Genomic DNA, 21,391 nt, shown 5'->3' with positions numbered 1-21,391 from the left:
CTCCCCAGCCAAAATGCAAGTATTTTCAGTGGTTCCTGCTGAACCTTGATAAAAATGCACAAGAGTCAAAGAAAAGATTTTTTTTTAACTTTTTTTTTTGTTGTTGTTGTTTTTAAAGAAACTGCATACATTTTCAGAGACGAACAATAATTTAAATACCATGCAGTTTCTGTATGTACAAAATGTAGGCCATAGAGATCCAGTTTTAATGTTGTTTTCTATTTACATTGTCTTCTCCATACAGTCGTCATTTGTTAAATTATATATAACACGGGAGAGCCACGGGCCGGACGCTCACCACACTCACTCACTCCTATACAAGGACAGACTATGTACAGACACCCGGTTAGCAACTGGGAAAAAGCAAAGGGTCTGGGGCTTAACAGACAAGTGGGAAGGAAAAGTCATTTAAGGTGACTTTTGCTCACTGGCTGGACGCAAGGAAATCCTGAAATTCCATTCGCCGAAGCACACACCAAGAGTCCCATTTGGCAAATCTGGACACACGTTCATAAAGCGTGAGAAAAAGAAACCTGGAGCTTGTCATCACGTTGACGTCGCATTGTTTGGATTCTCTGAGCTGGCGGGAAGGCTGGTGGAGGGCCTCCGGAGAGGAATGTGCCAGCAATTTTGGAAGGTGTGGGGGAGGGCTTGGGTTGGGGTGATGTCTAATTTGGACAAACACCTGATTTGAGACACGTCATCTTTTTCCTCTGATGCTAATCCAAGTGACAAAATGCTCAATTGGGAACTTGCACACACAAAATAAAGCTTTGCTGGAAAATTGCAGCTTTCTCAGAAAGGGGATATATTTTAAGCCATCCAGCCCTCCTCTTTTTTCCTAATTAACGTCAAACTTTGCCATCTTTAAAAGTTGCAGAGATTGCTTCAGTTGTCATAATAATGGCCAAAAAAAAAAAAAAAAAGATAGAGAAATTGAAATGGATTTCTAGAAAGTTCTCCAGGTTTTAGCAAAGTACAGAAACAGCAGAGGGCCCGGTTCTGCAGTCCTTGGGGGTTGGTGAGCCTGTTAAAAGAGGCTGGAAAGAGCCCTCCCTGATGGCGGGCGAACTCTTAGTGGCGTGAGAGGGGCACACTCCCGATTCCATGCAGAGGATTTCTGGTAAAGGGCGCTCTGCAGGAAGACAGCGGTATAGTGTGCTCAATTTCCTCCGAGCATCAAGTGGATTGGAACAAGAGGGCACTTTGGGCAAAACCCAGGGCTGCTGGCTGGCTGCCTGCAGGGAAATTCATGTTCCCGGGGCGGGGGGGGGGGGGGGGGGATCTGAAGGGCCCAGGAACCAAGACCAGCAGAGAAGCTGTTGCTGGAAGGCCTGGCCGCCGTGCCAGGGTGCTGCCTGCTGCCTGCTGCCTGAAGGATGGCACTGGTTAAGAGGACGCTCGGGACTCCAAGCTGGCAAAGCAGGCGCCTCCTCCTGGAGCGGGCGCCCCCGGGAGACAAGTTAAATGAAAGAGCCCCCAAATTCTTTTGTCAGACGCTTTGCACATTCAAATGTCAGTAAGCCTTTTGGGAAGGCTGCATTTACAGCCACATTAAAGTTCTGGACCACATTTTCCCTGAATGATATCTCCTCCCCTCCACCCTCCCCCAAGGCAGTTTAACTCCTCAGAGTCAACATTCAAAGACAATCAATCTGGTAGCGGCCTTCTCCCTCGGAGGCAGGGCAGTGGAGCGACCCCTCCAGGTGGCACGGTGGCAGCTTCCCAGCGGCTGGGAGGGGACACTGCCTTAAAGAACTGCCCTGAACGCTCCAAAAAAAAAAGCGCACAGCTCCTGGGTTTAACGTTGGCCATGGGAGCAGTTAATGCCTGCAGAGAATTGAATGGCCTCGTTTATGGCTGCACCTCCCCAGAGTAACTCGCTTCCCGAACGCTTCTAGGTGGCGGCTGCTTACCTCTTGTGAAGGCTGAGCTGGCACACTGTTGAATCTGGGCATGTGTGACAGAGGGAGAGTAAGCCACCACCTACAATGGTTGTGGTGACTGCAAAACCACTGCAGGAGCAGGGCTGTGTGGCCCAGGTCCACTAGCTCTGCTGGGAAGTTAAAAAGAAACCGCCTTTGGGCAGGGGGCGGATCTCCTACCTGTTAGGGTTTAGGAATTGTCCTTACCCTCACTGCACACCCTGCCCTGGCACCCCTCTGTCTCCCTGTGGTCCCACCTGAGTAGGACAATTGAACACTCATCTCCCGACACTGCAAGGGAGGAAGGAACAGGAGGTACCCCATGGGCAGGCATGGCTGGTGTGATTCTGGTGTGAAGCCAAACTCTGAGACTTCTCCACTGCAGCTCTTCAGTGCAAAGTCAGGAGAATGGAAGGCCTTCCAGGGGCTCTAGGGGGCCAGGCCACTCGTGACGGGAAAGCCAGGCTTTTTAGGAATGATTTCTGGCCTTCCTGCCTTGGCCCTATACTGAGAAGCCGTGAACTTCCAAGATACACCATCACCAGCATTGGGCGTACAAGGAAAAGTGAGAACACTATTAGCCAAGCCGAGTATTTTTAGCCCAGCCCTTAGCCCTAGCTCTGGCCCTGTGCTCACTTGCAGGTCTGCACTGCGAAAACCTTACAGTGGCTCTGTGTGTGTATGTCTAAGCACACCTGTGACACTCAGCTTTCCTACCATAGATGGGCTGATTCACTTGAACAGAAGATGACAGCTTCCCCCTTCTAAACCAAAGCTCCTTGGAAGGCAGCTAGCTCAGATTCACCTACAGGGCGGAACGGGCTGCTCCATCCTAGCCTTCCCTTCCCCCAGCACACGCGCTCCAGCACCCAAAGGTCAAGTACACACTCACCCAGGAAAGCACTCTTCCTTTTTGACTGCCCTATGGATGATGGTGAAGGGAGACCGGGACAAGAGCCCCTGAGATCAGGGCTCCCCTCAGCGTCATCCTTCTAAGGTGCTCCCCAACCAGATGCCCACGTTTGGAGCGAGTGCATGTGGCCAAGTCTAGAGGGCTGAAAAGATGCCTTGCTCTGCGCTGCCGTCCCCAGGACAAACCCAGCACCGCAGCTTTCTTTGGACTCAGGTGAAGCACTTGCAAGGAACAGGTTCGCTGGAGACGAGATGGCTGGCAGGCCTGGACGGAGAGGAGGAGGTCAGTTCTGTGCGCCAGGAAGTCTCCAGTCAGGACCCAGCCTGTGTCCTTGGCCCCGCTGGGGCGTGGGGGTGGGGGGTCACGATGGCTCTCAGCGCCCGAAGTCCTGGCGGCAGCTCTGGCCACGGAGTGGGGACCACCATGTTTTCACAAAGATAATCCTGATTGTGTTTCCTTTAATTTTTCTTCTTCTTCTTCTTTTTTTTTAAAAAAAGGCAGTTCAGAAGATTTACATAGTAATGGGGAAGTGAATAAATACCAGCACTTATGGTTCTTATAAATTTATGTTTTGAAGACAGCATAGCACTCAAGAAGGATTCGATGGTTAAGGTCGGTGAAACCTGGGAAAAAAAAAAGAATGACATCTTTGTAATTGGGGAGCTGCCAGAGGGGTGGGGCTTGACAGTTCACCCTTTCAGCCTTAGGTCTTTTATTCTTGACAGCAACAGGGAGGCTCAAATCTCCAAACCAAAAGCACATCCCCACATGAACTCCCTTGAGTATGAGTTCCACTGAATTCACCTTTGGGTCTGGATTACCCGGGAGCTCCTGGGGGGGGGGGGGGGGGCTCAGCCCACGCTGTCAGCCTGGACACAAGGTAGAGAAACCAACTACTCAGGAACCAGGCACCCAGGAGGTCTCCTTTCTCTAAACGTGCACTACGGGTGATGGTCATGAGAAGGAAGTCGATGGCTGTGTCACTTCACTAGCCGGGAGACCTTTTATCAGCGCTTGGACTGCTCTGTGCCTCAGTTTCTCCCAACATCACCAAGGACTGTCTGATAGAGTGATGTGCAATAACAGACGTGCACCCACCTTGGAAGGGTAGCATCTGAAGTGGTGTTTGGTGCAGGTTTGCCCTCTGCTGACTAGCTCTAACTTTTCCCCCTAGCTAAGGTCCCCTAAAAACCCACTCTGGGGTTACTTGCAATTTGGGCACTTATCAGAACTATAGTTGGGATGAATTAAAAGCTTTCATGCGGGGATTAATGCCTTATGGACACAGAGTTCCTGTTTGGGGAGAGTTTCTGTTTGGTCACGGATGGTGGTGAGGGGACATCATGCTGTGAGGGTATTTGAAAGCGGTTAAAATGGGGAATATGATAAAAATGAAGACAAAAAACCCATGGTCTTCAGAAAACTTCTTTTCGTCTGTGGCTTTGATGGTCCTTCCCTGATAAACATTATGCAGCCAATTTCAGAAATCTAAAGTATAAATTACACATTGACCTTTTCATTTATCTTCTTCCGCATTGCACCCATCACACCACGTGTGGTCCAGAAGGGGCTAGCGTGATTTAGCTGGGAGTAAACATTGTTTATCGGCTACTGGCGGGGCAAAAGGCAAAGCAAAACAAAACAAACAAACAAAAAAAAACCCTCATTACCAACCTTGTTAAATGTCTACTCAATTCATGAACTTCCATTTCAGTACTTTTAAACTCATTGAGCTCCTTGCGAATGGCAGCCTGGAACAAAGAGACACCCATAAATACGCAGAAGGAGGAGATGGAAAGCAACTCATTTTTCATTTCCCTAACGGCATTATTTTTCTTAAACAAAACCATACAGGAGTGTAAAATGGATTCCTCCGCTAGGAGAATTAAAAAAAAAAAACAAAAAAAAAACCACTAAGAAGTCCTTCAGCATCTACTAAGAACCTACCTCCCCTAGATCTAAATCGCAAACCACAAGATACTACCCAAAGTGCATTTTTATTCCTCTCTTCAGAGATGTTCCATCTAAGCATCGATAATGCATGTCCACCTACCCAGATAAATCACAGCCACACTCCAAGGGCCCCACTGCAGGTTAAAGCACAGACCTCTCGTTATCCTTAGGGAAACACCCTTAGCTGTAGGTGCCTCTAAAGGGTTTCTCCTAAAAGGGTGGGCCAATTCCCCAACAATGAGAAGGGGATTTTTGCAGGCTTGCCTCTTTTACAACCTGGCCAACTCTGAGGATATATTTCACCATCATGGGTACGGGATAGGTTTCGGATAACCTCCAATATCTGAAAATAACCCTATAGATGCAGAGGAGGGCTGGGTAATCCGAGGGCAAAGGGAGAGGGTGAGCAAGTAGGCAAGTAGGAGGGACAGAAATTTTATGCCCTTTTGCATAGCTCTGTGGTTGACATTTGCTTTGATCAAGACATCAAGGGTTTGAGGACTGAAAAATCTTGCGCTAGGAGCAGAGTGGCTCCTCCAGGAGGAGGAAGTGCCCTTGGTTTTAGGATACACCAGACAAGGCTTGAGTGCCTGGGTTTCAGCCTCAGGGCACACGGCTTCCTGTTCTTCTGTTCCAGGAACCTGGAAAGAACTGGAGACTGTCACGCCTGCAATGGCATTTAGCATGGTGCCTGCGGAAAAGACTTGTTCTTTCCTTTGACATTTGCTAACACTCTCACACATGGTAAATAAGAACACTGCAATGAGAGGGTGAGCAAAAGAAAAACAAAAGACAAAGCCTCCTCCTCCATTCGCATGTAGACAGGGGCTAAAGACTGGATGTGCCTTTCTCTCTTCTGCATGGTGGTGCAGTTGCTGGGGTTGCATTGTGGACAGAGGAAACCTTGCTTTTCGGTTTACTGAGATCTCCGCGTTGACCTACCCAGGGGAGGCCATTTCTGGGAGAAAGTCTGTCTGCCTTTGGCCAGCAGTGAGCTTCCTGTGGCGTGTTATTTCTGGGAATTCCTTGGTGATGATCCAGGTGGTAAAGGTATTCACTTTAGGGTGGGTAAACATGACCTGTGCTGCCCAGTAATCCCATGGGCAACCATGAGGAACTCTTTAGGGGAAGGCTCCTGGAGCACCCCAGACACCCCACATTCCCTCATATGTTTGACACAATCGTTATGCTAGACTGCATTTACAAAAAGTCCCATAGCCTTAGTTTCTCACGATCACTGGACTAGGATGACAAAAGGATTACCCAGCAGAGGTTCGTTCTAATATTTGGTTTAACTGATAAGAATGATTCACCATTTGCCATCACTGCATTTCTATTTTTTTTTTTTGCATGGGCAGGCACCGGGAAATTGAACCCAGGTCTCCGGCATGGCAGGTGAGAATCCTGCCACTGAGCTACCGTCGCACTGCCCCATCACTGCATTTCTTGCAAAACAATTTCAGATCCTCTCTCTTTTTTTTTCTTTCCAAATTGACAGGGGAGGTACATTTCACTGCATTTCTGTGATGGGTGCCCTCTCTTTCCCTCTCCTCTTTGGTTACCAGAACTGTGAACATCATGACTCGGCCTTCTCATGGTTTTTCGAACCCCCCTTTGGGCGTGCTCCACAGAGGACTCTAGGAATCAGCTGGGAGCCCAGAGCCTTGCGTGCTTAACCTGCTGTACACAACGACTATTCCATTTTTCCAGCCATAGCTCCCCAGGGCTGCCTTTCCTCCTCCTGTAAAGTGGCCGCAAGCTCATCTGTCTGTTCTGTGCATCCTGCGAGCAGTGGAAGAATAAATCCAAGTAACCTCCCCGTTCACTGTCCGGAGCCCCTGGAGCAAGGACTCTGGGAAGCAGCACCGCTGGCCCCGCAGCTGGCAGTCTGCACTCAAATTCCCGAGGCTGTGACTAATGCCCTGCCGCTGGACTCATCACAGGCTCCCAGGCGGCAAGCGAGAAATGCAATCTAAGAGGGGCCGACCCAGGCGAGAGAACCGCCCCCCGCTTCCCCATCCGTCCCGGCAGCCCCCTTCCACCCCTCCCCTGGCTCCGCTTACTTTGTCGGCCGCGGTGAGGCGGGTCCATGGCTTGTCTGCCCTTCGGTCATAGTCCTGAGCGTCAGCCACTTCCACGTAGTCGCTGAAGCGGATGAGAATCTTCCTTTCCCGAAGCTCTTCCACCGTGGGCCTTTGGCTGAGCTGCAGGGAGGGCGGGGAAGAGATGGGGCCGGTCAGCCGGGCAGGTTTAGAGCATGTGGTTCCATCCGGGAACTTAGAGGGATGGAGAGTGAGGTCCAGGGAAGCCGATGGATGTGGCAGGGCCAGGGAAGGCCCAGACTTGGAATTTCTTTCAGGACTCTAAAAAAAGAGCTTTATTATCCTGAGATTCCTCCAGGCTGCTAGGGATGGCCAGCCAGCCTGGCTCCTTCTTAATAATACTGGGATGTCTTGATCTTTAAAAGCTTGTCTATTGGTGTGTGTGTGTGTGTGTGTGTGTGTGTTTGTGTGTCCATTGTGTATTCTCCTGCATCTGTCCTACTTCTTCCATCCGGTATGGAGAGATTTTGTCTTAGGTGGGATTTATGATTTCACACTAGGGGGCCAAATTTAGTACTCTCTGCAAGATGGGTTTGTAATAGGTTGTGTGTTTTATACAGGAAAAAATAAAAGAATATTGCAAACAGTGTACAGACTCAGGGGACCTACTTATGGTCTTTAAATGTAATGTCAATCCACAAATGCTGAGCCGCGTGCAGAGCAAGGAAAATTCGGGGTAGGCCATGTGGTGAAGGAATGGGAACAGATAAAAGGAGAATGCATATTTATTTAACCATCTCCTGATGTGACCAGCTAGCACCGTTCCTTTGTAACGTCACGACACAAGGCTGTCATTTCTAGTATCTCTTTCTATCACCAGGTTTATTGCTTTTGGAGTAGCACAATTGCTCTCTCTTTAGGATGTTGTCAGTTCACGTCCAGCCGATGATATTTAAAAGCATTTTTTTTCTCCAGACCCAAGACAGCATTTAATTCTATTAATAGAAGATGCAGTCAGACAGAATCTTGCCACTGAGGCCTATAGAACCAGCAAACTCAAGTGCTCCAATCACCCCGGCAATTTTGACTCGTCATGCTGCATATCATTTGACTCCATGCACCACTGGCTGGTGCTGGAAGGTTTCAACTGGCTGCCAGCTAGCCTAGTGGAAAAGCATAATTAGATGATTACTGGGCTAGTGTTGAATTGCACCATGGTGGCTCCTATGGCACAAGGCAGGCCTGGAGCTCCCTCTGAGGCCAATGGTGGGAGGATATGCCAGTGGGTCAGAGTGGCCCTGACCCATATGCCCAGACCGTGTGCGGACACCACTCAAAGTGGCCTGGTCTGTCCTGAGGCAGTCTTGGTTTTCCTGGAACATTCTGATATTCTAGTGCTGGCTTTTCCTAGGAAACCACAGGCTCCCCAGGCTCTATGGCTTGGACAGCAGTCAACAAAAATGGTGGCCCATTCTGACTATAGGATGTGTTCTCCAGAATGTGAGTGCAGGGAGTTTTTATACTGTTGTTGAAATATATAATAACATTTACCATTTACCATATAGTTATTCTAGGTAAACAGAGACTCCTACCCAAAGTCTCCAGTTCTTTAGGACTAGTAAGGCTACTCTGGAGTGTTGTGCAAATAGTGTTGTCATCTAAGTGCGCCATGACGTGAAAAAGGCTGCTAAAGCATTGAATTTAGAGTTTATCTTCCTGGAAATCATAAGCTGGATTTTGCCAATAGCCTGAAGACTCTGGAGTGAAGAGAACATGAAATGTTTGAGCTAAAGGTCGGGGATAATGTTTCATTATTGGGAATCCCTCGGGCTCAGACAGGGCCAACCTGTTCAAATCAATGTGGTGCTGTGCCCAAAGGCTCAGTGTGGGTGAGGACCGAATGGACCACTGAGTCTGGGGAGTCTGTGTGTGTGTGTGTGTGTGTGTGTGTGTGTAGACAGACTCATGACCAGCTGCTGGGATTCTGTTCTGTGAGTGGGGGCTCATCCCCCTGGCTCAGGTGGAGTGCAGAGGACAGGAATTTGGGCCTGTGCCTAGCTGTAGCAGCCCTTGGGGCACATGGAACCCAAGGTCCTTCCTCAGATATTAAGGAAATAAGCTCTGTAGCCAAGGTCAGGTTTTCTGGGGAAGATGAGCTGGAAGTTGGGGTACAGAGGAAGAGTCAGCAGTAGTATGAGTCAATCTAGGGTACCAATAGTATCGTCTGCAACCAAATGCCCAATTAATTGAGAGTCTATTCATTGAAACCCAAATAACACTATTACAATCTGAACCCAAGTCCATTTCTTTCTTTCCTTCCTTTTCTTTCTCTTATTCTAGCCATCTACCCATTCACCCATCCACCCAGCCATCCATCCATCCACCCCCTCACCCATCCATCCATCCATCCACCTACCCACCCATCCACCCATCCATCCATCCATCCACCCACCCATCCAGCCAGCCACCCATCCACATATCTATCTATCTATCCATCCATCCATCCATCCATCCATCCATCCATCCATCCATCCATCCATCCATCCATCCATCCATCCATCCATCCATCCATGCATCCATTCATCCATCCATCCATCCACCCATCCATCCACCCCTGCATCCATCCAGCCACACATCCATCTATATATCCATCTATCCATCCATCCAGCCATCCATCCATCCACTTGTCTTATCTAGCTTCTTTTTTTCTTGGATGGGGGAGGTAAGTATGTTTTAAAAGGCAAAAAGTACAAGAAGTCTTAGGCTTGCTTCAGTTTAGCTGAAGAAAACAACTGGTGTGTGGCTATTGGCACCCACTGTGGTTTTTTTCTGATTTTTCTCACTAGTACATTAAAATTAAATACAGCTGTATGGAGGAAATCCTCCGGCTGAAGGCAGGTGACTGAGAAGCAGCCATAGTCACTGGCATGTGGTCTTAGTGTGATAAAGGCTCGAGAGGAAAAGAACTTGCCCAGAGCCAGGAAGCGATAGGCAGTTCCTACCTGCTGGCAGGTTCCACATCTCTGTCTACAAAAACAGACACAAAAGCTATTTCCCCATCTTCCTGTCTCTCCCTTTACACACTTAGCCCTTTGCTCAAGCTCATTAGTTCTAATTTGCCAAACCAGTCCCAGGGGAGGGCTGAGGCTAAAGTTATAGACAGTTTTCCTGGGAGAAGGAAGCGGGGGCGGAGGGGGGGGGCGCTGTAGCCCAGGAGGAAAAAGGGGCATTAACTTGCCTTAGAGACCTGCATAAACTGCGGGCTACTTGGAAATAGCTGCCCCTAGAGTTACCCACTCTGCAGGTGATGGGCATGGAAGGAACTGCCCCCCACCCCCCACCCACATATTCTACTTTTAGCAGAGGTTTTTTTTTTCTGCAAAATCCCATCTTTTTTTTTGAGATGAGAATAATTAAATAAATGTGTAAGCATTTTTCTATCACCAGCTTTTAGTAAGTTCTGGGAGAGTTTTGGGGTCCTAGTTATCAACTCCAATGAACTTACGGAAAATCTAATTTTAACAAATATTTTCCATGTCGAGACCTTTCTGCATAGCAAATGAGGGGCTATCCCAGCCTCGTTTTCATACCCCAGTCATTTCAAGGACACACGAGGATAAGCTAGTGCACCTGCTCCAATCCTTCTTATGCGTTGGTCACAGGAAAAAGCACCCCCTACATCCAAAGGGGGGGCTCTAGGAAGGGAGTCAGGCTTTGACCAGGTGACAGCGAGGAGGGAGGGAATTTAGCTCTTGGTTTCGTCCTCACCAGGGTGATGTCAGCAAATCACCCAACCTTTCAGGTGCTTGTTTATCCTACTTCCTTCTTGTTTTACATAAAATTATTTTACTTCATTTTATATGCCACTCCTTTTAACTGGGTTTGGCATCCGACTTGCCACTGGATGTCTGGGATGCTGTGAGGGAGAGAAAATGTGGGAGGAAAATACAAATCATCACCTTCCATAATTGGTATATTTCAGGACCTCGGAATCTCCTCCTTTGCATTACATTTCTAGGGAGAAAACGCCACCAACACGCCTTTTAAAATGGATTTTAATGGGCCTCTTAACTGTCCCTAAGATTTGAGTATCTTTCTTTCAAGATGGTCACTGCTGGAGGCTGATTAAAAACACTCTGGTCGGACAGAAGGCAATATTATATATTTCGTGTGCTACTGATTAATCAGACTTGCCAATACCATCCAAAAAGAGCCTCAAAGGTGAGTTTTATTGCTAAAGAGGCCACTCATATAGAACAAGATCTATTTGGATTGACATCACATTGCCAAATCATCCATTTTTGGGGTTGGAAATATATTCAAATTCCAGTTTTAGCTGGTATTTAAGAAGGTATTTTGAAACCTTCTTAAATTTTTGAAACATCTTCACTACACTTTGTGGTACTTTTGGCATTTTCCTAGTTCACATAACTCAATTCGGATTTAGAACAAAATCAAATAGTCCTCAATTAACAGGTAAAGAATAGGATAACGGGAGGCAAGGAAAATCAGAAAATAACCTTGTTATCTTTAGACTGCTGATTTTCATAATGAATTTCCAAATGTTTGATGGGGTTACAGTGAAGTTTTTAACAAAAATATGCACTGTTATGGGAAACAAAATGGAAATGACAACAAATTTTTTGGGGGGGGGCGGGGGTTGGTGGTCATGGATTGTGGGCACCGCAAAATCAAGCAACACAGAATATTAGAAACCAAAGGACTGAGTGAGGGTTGTGAAGCTGCTGCTGCAGCCACAACCCGGGGCGGCCCTCGTGAGAGGGAACCCTGTACGTTCTCACCCAGAAGAGCAGCAACTACCAGTGCGACATCGAGTGAGGCCACCGGGCCGAGGGTGGGGAACGGCTGCCCTGCACCCCTGTCCCTCCTGTCCGGGGCCTTGGCACAGAAAGCCGTGACTCACCTTTCGAGTTAGCCTCCTCTTGATCTCTCTTTTCTCCTCTTGCTCCTCTTGTTCATTCCGAGCTGAAAGAAATAATCGGAGATGCTTTTAATGTTGGCCAATGTGTCACAGCCAGGTGCATCTTTGGAACTTCTGCTGGCCCTTTGGCCAAGCACTTGACAGTCTGAAAAGGGGAAGTGGGGACTCCTGTGCCCTTCCCGGGCTAGCCTTCTGCAAGCTGCATGCCTGGTTTCCAATGGGCAGTGAGAAGGCTGACCTCTTCACTGTGTTTTCTTTACGGCACACAATGTGTCCAGTCCCCAGGCACAGAGGCTGGGTAGAGAAATGTGACCATGAATCAAGAAGGTGGGTCTTAAAGAAAGAGTGAGGGAGGGGGTCAGGGGGGTCGGGAGGCTTTTGCTTGGGCCTGGCCTTGGCCTGCTCAGGGACTGGAGAGGGCATTGTGATGTGGCCTGAGCCTGGTGCACTGTGGGAGTGGAATGGAAGAGAGGCCCGAGGGGGCAGTGCCATCTGCAGACGCCGAGCCAAGGTCATCGCAAGGCTGCCGGCGCCACCGGGGACTTCAAAACGCTCACCTTTAGCAAGCCCTGATTCCATTAATTCTTTGAATCTTCCAAGAAGTCCACAGAGCACGTGGGAGGCCAGCGCGTGGGATACGATTGCCTGCATTTAGACTCTTAGGGAGTAGACTTCAGAGCCTAGAGGTTCCTGGTTTACTATGTGGGGTGATTTATTCATCAGAGTTTTAAAGAGCCGCAGGTAAGAGGGTCTGGGGAAGGGAACAGAGATTTGAGGGGTAGAGCATGTGGGCTTATTTCTCCTTTTAAGCTGACTGAATGACCTGGGGTGGCTCATTTTTCTTCTGGGCTTTGGGATTGAAAGTATAGATAAAAGCACAGCATGGTCTAACTTAAAGAAAATCATGGAAAGAAGTTCTCTGACTCTCATCCACTGGAGTTCAAGGTGGGATTGGTAAAAGCAAACCATTTCAGATCTAAGAGGACACCGGGGCACTTACTCTCTCATTTCGAAATCACTGTTGTTAAATTACATCTCAATAACTTAATCAGCTCGTTGTCATATCAGCGCATATCTGCAATTGAGTGGTGGCCCCTGGTTGTCTCAATATAGGCCAGGGCTTTAAAAGAGAAAGCCCCGTGCATATTTTGGAGCAGGGATTATCTGATAAACTAGTTCCTGACCCTCTTTGCCGGCCCTTGAGCAGCAGCCAACTCTCACGCTGAAGGTGGTAATGCCTCCTGTTGATGCGCCTCACTGAGACCACAGGGACACGATCTGTAGATCAGGACTTTGTATAGACGCAACCCAAGAAAGGCCCATGTCACGTGACAGGGTGGGGGGCACCAGAGCTCCCCACTCTATCCTGCCACACAGTGCCTGGCATCACAGCAATTTCCTTAGGATTCAAAGATTCTATCTCCTGGAATACTCTTTAAAAATGTAAATTTCTCTGGGATAAAGATGCATTAAACCAGTCAGCCAGTAATATCTTAGTATGAATTAATCTATCAGCTAAATGGGGAATCAGATCGGGAAGGAGGGAGACCCCGCCCAGGGGGCTACAATTGTAGGTGGGATGAAGGAGCTGGTCTGTAAGCCCAAGAAGCAGCCTGAGGGCATTTGGTTAAAATTTAAGGACTCACAGAGGGGCCCTAAATACCACCCACTCTACCGCTCTGGGTTTATGTACGAGCACACGGAAGCCTGGGAAAATTCAGTGGCTAGTCTCGAGCTACATGGCTAGTTAGAAAAAAATAGTCAGCTCTTCTTTCTCACTAGAACACGCTGCTTATCCCATGTCATGCTTTGTCCAGGGCCGGCCCGTCTCCTGATCAGTGGCCTTAGATGGCGAGCTGGGGGCTTCCGACCCTACGGGGCAGTTGTGAGCCATGAAGGTCAGCATTCTGTGCTAGAGCCTGGAGCCTTCCCATCCGATGTGGCTCCCCTAGGTCCCTCTGAGCGGCAGAGCCACATTGCTATCACCTATGGTTTAGTTGAAAGCAATTTACAAACCCAGTGTCATGGATTCTCAGGAAGAGGTTACTCAAACAACCCCACCAGGCAACTGGGAAAGGGGCCAGGAAAGGCCCACGATGTCACCATCGCGGGGGCCACCACCGGAGTGAGCCCATTGTGTGCTCACATGTGCACAGAGGTCTGCTCACCGCAGGAACGAAGCAAGGGCGGGCTGCAGCAGGGTCCGAGTCAGACCAGAGCTCAGTAGTCCTGCAGAGTCCAGACAGGGCTATAACCCTCCCCCCTCCCCCCCGCCAGGAGCGCCTTCAATGACTGAAGGCTCAAAGAAAAGTTTTAGAATGAAACATTTGTTTCACGATCAACATAACTTTTTCTTCTTCTTTTTTTTTTCTAATGTATTTAGAAAAACAAAGTTTCAGAATTTAGGTATTGTTTCTAGGGGAGAAAAATACCTACGCTTTGGAAAAGTTTGGAAACTAGGAAGTGAGCAACAAAGCTTGAATTTGGCCAAGCAGTTCTTTTCTAATTTGCAGCTATTTGGACAGGAAAAGGACGAGGGACTAGAGTGAAAGGGGAATGGTGGGAATCTCTTAAAACCCTCATTTGAGCTCCTCAATCTAAGCCACCCGGGTTTCCTAGATATCGGGTAAATGGTCACCAAAACCCAACCACGAGCAACCCCCAGGGACTGCTTGCTCACTGTGTCTGGCAAGCCAGGATCAGGAGCTGATACCGTCAGGATGCCAGAGGTGAGCTGGCTGGTTTTAGAGCTCCTCTTTTTAAAAACCTTGTGCCCACTGAGATAAGCACTATTTTCCAAAACCTGAGCAGTTTCCCGGAACCTTTTAGCTTCTTTCAAGAGTCGGACCAGACTCCACAAATGCAGAGGTCTCTGGAAGCCAACTGGACACTGATTCCTTCAGAGGCGCGGGCAAGGGGTGAGGCGGGTGCCAGAAGGAAGCACATTTACCCTGTTTCTTGTTTAGGAAATAAATGGAGGAGCGCTTCCGGCTTTCTTCCTCTCCAACAGAGGAATATTTATACTGGGCCAGGTATCAGGCGGGAGCAGAAAGGTGGGCTTCAGGGGTTTCAAATGCACCCCAACAATGGAAATAGCCGAAGAAGTCCTAATTGCATTTTATGGTATATTAAGCTTAGGAACTTTGGAGTGGACCCCTGGTTTTAGAAACAAGTGTTTGTTTTTTTGTTTTTAGGAAAAAAAGCCCACAAATTCCTAGATCTATCTGAGGTACGTTCAAAGTGAAGGACGGAGAATCCTGAAACTGCCCTCTACTGAGGTTGGAGAAGCAGTGGCTAGGGTGGTAGAGGATGACGGGATTTCGATAATGGCGAAAACAAAGCCAATGAGTGCTCTGATGGGGCACCCACCTTCTCTGGGAGAAATTTAGCAGCTCAGCCTCCGCAAACCAGCCCATGCTGACCAAGGTAGGGGTGGGTGGGGCGAGTAGGAGGTGGGGGTAGGAAAGCAAAATCCAGAACATTTTAGTTTAGTCTAAGTAGAAATTGTCAGCCACCCAAGCTGTCATTTTACATGCCATATATATGGGTACATATGCACACATATATGGCATATCTATAAAACCTTACATAGTATATATTTCTCTTCTCTGGAGAGAAACTAGGAGGGGCTTTATGTGCATATGGAATGGTTGACTATCCCTAAATTGAGGCATACTATTCTGGAAATGCGGATTATAAAATTGCCTTTAATTTTTTAGCATCACGTGGGTTCTGTTCATATTGGAATATCTGCATCCGAAACCAAACAAGAAGCTTGTTTATTTTTTCTATGACCATATTTTTTCTATGCCAGAGTTTTCCTTGAGTTACAGCATCAGGCAGCTGTGGAAACCCTAACTGACACTCTGAACTTTCATTCGGAAATCCTTCCCTAGATTTCACTTCCCAGTTTCAAGTAGCTATTGTCCATTTGGCAATCAAGACAGTATCCTTCGTTTTTAAGCCAATTGTGGCTCAGAGTTGAACCTCCTCCTCCTCGAAACCATTCAATAGCAAGTTTTCTCACTCCAATTTTTAAGCTTCTTTCTGACTTTACAATATTCTAAAGGGAAAGTTTCTGCTTGCAGCCTGTGAGCTTCTAATGAGTAAAGTGGATTCAAATTTGATTTCTCTGTGGGGATGTTGGCCCTGGTGTTCTCACAGGTGAGAACATTTCTACCCAATTATGATCTGCAAACAAAGAACAGCTGAAGCCACCACAGAACATTAGGGATTGTCACGGGTTGAGTCACTTACGTTTCAAAATGTTCCTTTGCTCCAATTCTTCTGCAGTTGGCCTCTGGCTCAGTCGCCTACGGAAAAAATCCAGGAAAAGTTTTTGAACCATATCATATCCTCCCTGGGTCATTAATCTCCCCAGCTCTTGAAGAAACACGAGACAAGAGTCAAAGGCTGGTGCTCTTGTTCCATCCTGGCCTCTGAAAGAATGACTCTCACCAACAACGCCTCCTCACAGTTCCTCAATTTCAACCCCAGGAAAGGCACAATACGTCACTTCACGCCGGACTGACCCTCCTCCTTCCTCCCCTCTTGGCCCCTCCCCACCCAGACTCCTCTGTGCCCTCCAGGCAAGGGCACAGGGACTTAGGCTGGACTCTTCACAGAAATCCCTTTCTTTTCATGGTGGCCTCCTAACTTCAGGACCCTGGCCTTTGCTTTCCTCCCCTCCCCTCCAGGCTGGAGCCGGCTTCTTGCCGTGTCTGCCCAGACCTAGTGAGAACATAAAGAGGCTTCTGGCTTGGGAAGATGCAAGACATCAGGTCCCATCTGCAAAGAACAATAGCTTACACTTCTTCTTGTCCCCACCCATTACCACCAGAGCCTTATTAGACCAGGGAATGACAAACGGACGGGAACAGAACGGACACTCCTGTGGCTGGGCACGTAATTTAGCCACAGCAAAGGAATCATCCCAGCAAGGGCATGAACTTGCTATGATGCAATGGAGGGTGGGGCGGGGCAGACGGTGAGCGGGCAGGGTGACAGAAGGAGAGAATGGGATGGCACCAAAAGGGAGGGCCGCGGAGTTGTATGGCTATAAACAGTTCCAGGGATCATCAACGCGAGCACAATGGGTCCGAGCATCAGTTCAGATGCTGACATCTGAATTTTTTGAAGAGCTCGGTGGTTATTTAAAAACCCTGCAATTACCCAGCAGTCTCTTCCATCCATCGGGATGAGGTGTGTGTTGGATGAGAAAATTTTGGAAGGAATTTTAGGCTTCCGAGAGTCCTCCCTTGGGACTTAAATAACAGAAAGGATGGATCTGGTAAAAGGTGTTGCCCCTCCCCAAATAATAGCGACGAGTGTCTATGGTTGGCAAGAAGTTCAGATTAGGGATTCTGAAAAGAGAGCTTAGAATGAAAATATCAAGTCCAAGGAACCCTAAAGGTAAATGTTTTAAGTTAAATGTAACCATCGTTTGTGTTTCTCTTTATTGTCCTGGGTTAAAAAAGAACACACACACGCCTGATTTGGTGACAACCCCAGTGTCACCCCACCACACAGGCTGCACGTAAGGACTATGGGATTCTGTGCTAGAGAAATAATTTTCCAGCAGGTACCTGTCTGGAAAAATCTATAGTATTCTGGAAACTGTGGGAATTTGTATTCCGAAGTGGTTTGACGTTTATAAGAACATTTTCACATTCATTATTCACTTTCTTCTCAAAACACCCCATTAAGGTCTCATTAATTTCCATGCCCAACGGCCAGCTGGGTATCTAAAGATTCACAATCTCGATGGGTCTCAATTTGGACGGGGTGGTCTCTAATGCCTTTCGAAGATGGCTTTCTCACCCTATTCGAGGAAGCCTGAGATTAAACGACCGAGCGAGGCGGTGTCACAGGTCTGGAATGCAGTTCCTGCCTCTACTTAGAAACATCTTCTTAAAGGCTCTGCCTCCCCTTGCAATTTATTTTCCCTAAATACTTGCTTCTTTTACAGGGATGCACGGCCACTTTCATGGGATGGTTTGGTAACACCCAGGCTTTAAATGAAACAGGAGTTCTGAGCTTCATTTGAGGCTGACGGATTTAAGGTAGGGCTGCACCTTGGATGCTGGGTTGATGTCTCAGCATCTGCTGGGGATGGCCTGCAGAATCTCTGTTCACTGGCTTGTGTTGGGTAGCCCATCGATTCCCTTGCCAGACACACTGTCTGGGTCTGTGCTGGCCTTTTAATTTTTCTCAGAGGTCATGTTTGGAGGAGATAAAACTCGGTGCGGCTGAAGTATAACCAGAGAAAATCCCGTCATTAATCAGGCAGACTTACAGTCAAATGTCGTGATTTCAAGTGCAGCCTCCTAGGTATGTATCCCTTCTCTTGAAAGGGTCTGAGAACATCAAGGCTCATCACGGCTAGAAAATATAGCTAAGCTCATCCAGGCAAGGGTTATGATCAGTTTTGACTTTCAAATGGTGATTTGAAAGCAAAGTACCATTGTGGGGTTGTCATGACAAAGGGCTGAGCAGCATGGGAGGTAAGAGATTTGGGTTTTTGTCCTGGCTCGCTGCTCAGGTTACCATCCTTGAACAAGGCAATGAATAATAATGAATAACGGAATAAACGAATGCTGATTTAATGCCTATAACGCACAGGCACAGTACCGAGTGCTGTATATATGTTACAACATGATAGTGCTCTCATTTCCATTGTACAGATGGTAAAACTGAGGCATGGAAGGTTGCACTGCTAACCCCAGGTAATACAGGTAGCAAGTGACAGGAGCTAAATCCAAGCAACCAGGTCTACAACCTGAACACTCTTAATCACTGCATTCATCTTCAATGGATGCCTTAAATTACCACAGGTTTAGTGGCTTAAAACAGCACACATTTATTATCTTATAGCTCTGGAGGTCATGAGCCCAAAATGTGTTTCACTGGTGTCAGCAGAGCTGTGTCCCTTCTGGAAGCTCTAGGAGAGACTCTGTTCCCTTGCTGATGTATAATAAGGAATTTGGATGGTCTTTACCCCCCATTCCCTCTAAGTCCTTGGAATGTGGATGGTTGCTATGCATGGGAGTGAATTTGTGATGTCACCTAGGAATGTCTTCTGATATTCAGGGTGGGCCTCTGGGCCACACCTGGTAGTTGGAGGTGACTCAGGGTGGGGCCAGCACCTGGATCTTAGGGTCAGGGCCAGCCAGGCCAGGGAGACCAAACCTGCGACAAGGGTTTGGGGTGTTGGCCACATCAGGCCAACTTCTGAGGCTGGAGATTGAGTTCAACGACGTGGTTCAATCAAGGAATCATGTCTGTGTACTAGCTGCCCCCCTCTCCCTTCCCTAAATAATCTCTAGAGAGGGAAGGTCCAGCAAGCTTCCTTGGCACCGATAATGCATGTCTTTGTCTGGCTCCAGAGGGAAAGGACACGGGAGCTTCTCGTTTGGGGACCCTTCCAGACTTCAACCTATGCGTCTCTTCTCTTTGGTATCCTTTTGCTACAATAAAAGTAACTGTATGCCCTCAACCATTAAAAAATAGAAAAAGTTATCCTAATTACGATGCTTCCATGAGTTGTGTGAGTCATTCTCAGCAAATGCTTGAACTTGAGAGGGAGGTGGGAACTCCTAAATCTGTAGTCACTTGGTCAAAGTGTGGGTGGCCGGGGAACCCCCAAACTCGCAGCTGGTGCCTGAGGTGAGGGCAGTCTTGTGGGGACCACACCCTTAACCTGTGACTCTGACTTAACTCTGGGTAGTCAGTGTCGGAATTGTATTGCTAATGGTGTCAGAAGTTAGTGTACTCGCCTTTTCCAACTTCTAGAGACCACCTGCATTTAGCGTGTGACTCTTTTCTTCCACATTCACAGCCAGCATTACAGCATCTTCCAGTCTCTCTCTGACTTTGACCCTCCTGTCTCCCTCATATAAAGACCTTCGTGATGAACCGGCTTCACTTGGATAATCTAAGATAACCTCCCCATCTCAAGATACTTAAACACATCTGCGAAGTCCCTCTGTTATGTGAAGGTAACATATTCACAGGTTTCTGGGGCTCAGGATGTGGACATCTTTTTATTTGGAGGTCAGCATTCTGCTTACCACAATGAGCATACAACATTAGTCAGAAGTTGCAAACTGATGTCTGGTGGACTGGACTAGACTGCTGGGCAAGCTCAGACGCTGCAACTGCTTTGAATCTGTATGCCTTTGGACAGGGTATGTGAGTCCCTCAACCCAGTCAGGTAATGCAAGTGGACACGCCCACATTTCCCTGCTGGCCGCCTCTGCAGTCATTCCTGGCCTCAGTGGGCTTTCTGAGCTTGAGACGCCTGATTGAGGGCATCAAAAAGTCATCCTAAAGTTTTTCCATCTTTCTTCATCTACCGGTCATGGACTAAGGGCCTTGCTGAGGGTCAGGCAAGGGCAGTCCTCATTCTTAAGCTCCACTCTGCAGTTGTGTGTTAGTGATAAAAATGTGCCTGTTAAAAGCAGATCAACTAGGGTGGTGCAGCAGTGGCTCAGCAGGCAGAGTTCTTGCCTGCCATGCTGGAGACCCGGGTTCGATTCCCAGTGCCTGCCCATGCAAAAAATAAAAATAAAAAAGATAAATTATTTTCAAAGAACTCGAATATAATAAAATATCCTCAAAACAACAATCAGAATGAATATGATTTAGACTTTCATTGACAATTTAGAAGGCACTGCAGATTCTTACAGCATCTCAGGATGGCCACTAAAGAAAGCTAGGCAAAAACAGTTCAGAAGTCCATCAGTGGATGAGCAGATCACATGTGGGCAAGAGAGTGAAATTCAGTTGCAAAAAGGAATGATGTTCTATTACATGCTACATGCTACCACAAGGATGAAACTGGAAAACATTATGTTAAGGGAAATAAACCAGACACAAAAGGCCAAACATTGTATGATCTCGTTTATATGAAATAACTATGCAAATTCATAGGAACAGAAAGTAGATTACAGGTTACCAGGGGCCGGGTTGGGGTGGGGAATGGAGGGTTTTTGCTTAATGGGTAGAGAATTTCTGTTTGGGGGATGAAAAAATTTTGGTAAAGGAAGGGGGTAATGGTAGCTCAACACTGAGAATGAAATGAATGCCACTGAATTGTATGCTTGAAAGTAGTTCAAGTGGGAAGTTTTAGAACGAATATATGTTATCACAATAAAAATTTAAAAAATAGCAACAACCCCAAAGAACTGTTCAACACAGAGAGTGAACCTTAATATCAGCTATGGACTATGGACTTTACTTAATAGCATAAGAAACAGACCAGGGGCTACGTGGAAGTGAGATTTGTCACGGTTCTGTTTTTACCCAACCTCCTGGAACACTCTCCTCTCAGGTCTCTGGAATTATGTTTCTGCTTTTGCTCTATTTCCCCCGACTCCAGCCACATACAAATGCCAATTCATTCTTTCATTTAGCAGATTCTTTACTGAATACAAGTTCTGTGCCAGGTTCTGTGCTAGGCACTGGGGTGCAGTGTTTAATGGAAAGAATCCAGATGAGTGGGGATGGGTCACTGAATTATAAGTAGGGAGAAGGCTCCATCGATAGTGCAGGACTCCTGAGAAGGCGGGAGGGGTTGGCACCCATGACACAGAGGCCTTATCTGTCTAGTGGAGGA

General features: G+C 47.5%; 1 protein-coding gene and 1 long non-coding RNA gene across 18 annotated transcripts in view; one reads left to right on the top strand and one right to left on the bottom strand.

The window, feature by feature from the left end:
- Positions 1–3,385: 3,385 nt before the first annotated feature.
- LOC143669116 (phosphatase and actin regulator 1) overlaps positions 3,386–21,391 on the bottom strand; it is a 323,677-nt gene continuing 305,671 nt past the window's right edge. For all 4 annotated transcript variants that reach the window (XM_077143694.1, XM_077143695.1, XM_077143693.1 and 1 more), the window contains 5 exons: positions 16,033–16,088; positions 11,758–11,819; positions 6,855–6,995; positions 4,513–4,589; positions 3,386–3,461 (listed from right to left, as the gene is read on the bottom strand). In XM_077143694.1, the coding sequence (XP_076999809.1) occupies positions 3,446–3,461; positions 4,513–4,589; positions 6,855–6,995; positions 11,758–11,819; positions 16,033–16,088 (352 nt within the window). In that variant the 3' untranslated portion in view covers positions 3,386–3,445. The remainder of the gene's footprint in view (positions 3,462–4,512; positions 4,590–6,854; positions 6,996–11,757; positions 11,820–16,032; positions 16,089–21,391) is intronic.
- The window catches only part of LOC143669118 (uncharacterized), a 55,958-nt gene continuing 46,762 nt past the window's right edge, over positions 12,196–21,391 (top strand). For 4 of the 14 annotated variants that reach the window (XR_013168718.1, XR_013168725.1, XR_013168723.1 and 1 more), the window contains exons 1-5: positions 12,214–12,516; positions 17,744–17,837; positions 17,992–18,105; positions 19,101–19,230; positions 19,613–19,772. This is a non-coding gene — a long non-coding RNA (uncharacterized LOC143669118). Of the gene's footprint in view, positions 12,517–17,743; positions 17,838–17,991; positions 18,106–19,100; positions 19,231–19,612; positions 19,773–21,391 lie in introns of all 14 variants that reach the window. The other 10 variants (XR_013168721.1, XR_013168719.1, XR_013168720.1 and 7 more) reach the window with 6 other exon arrangements.

Source organism: Tamandua tetradactyla, chromosome 25 (assembly GCF_023851605.1).
Source record: "Tamandua tetradactyla isolate mTamTet1 chromosome 25, mTamTet1.pri, whole genome shotgun sequence".
NCBI lineage: Eukaryota > Metazoa > Chordata > Mammalia > Pilosa > Myrmecophagidae > Tamandua > Tamandua tetradactyla.
Note: the sequence above shows the minus strand (reverse complement) of the source record. Positions and strands in the feature narration are given on the sequence as shown.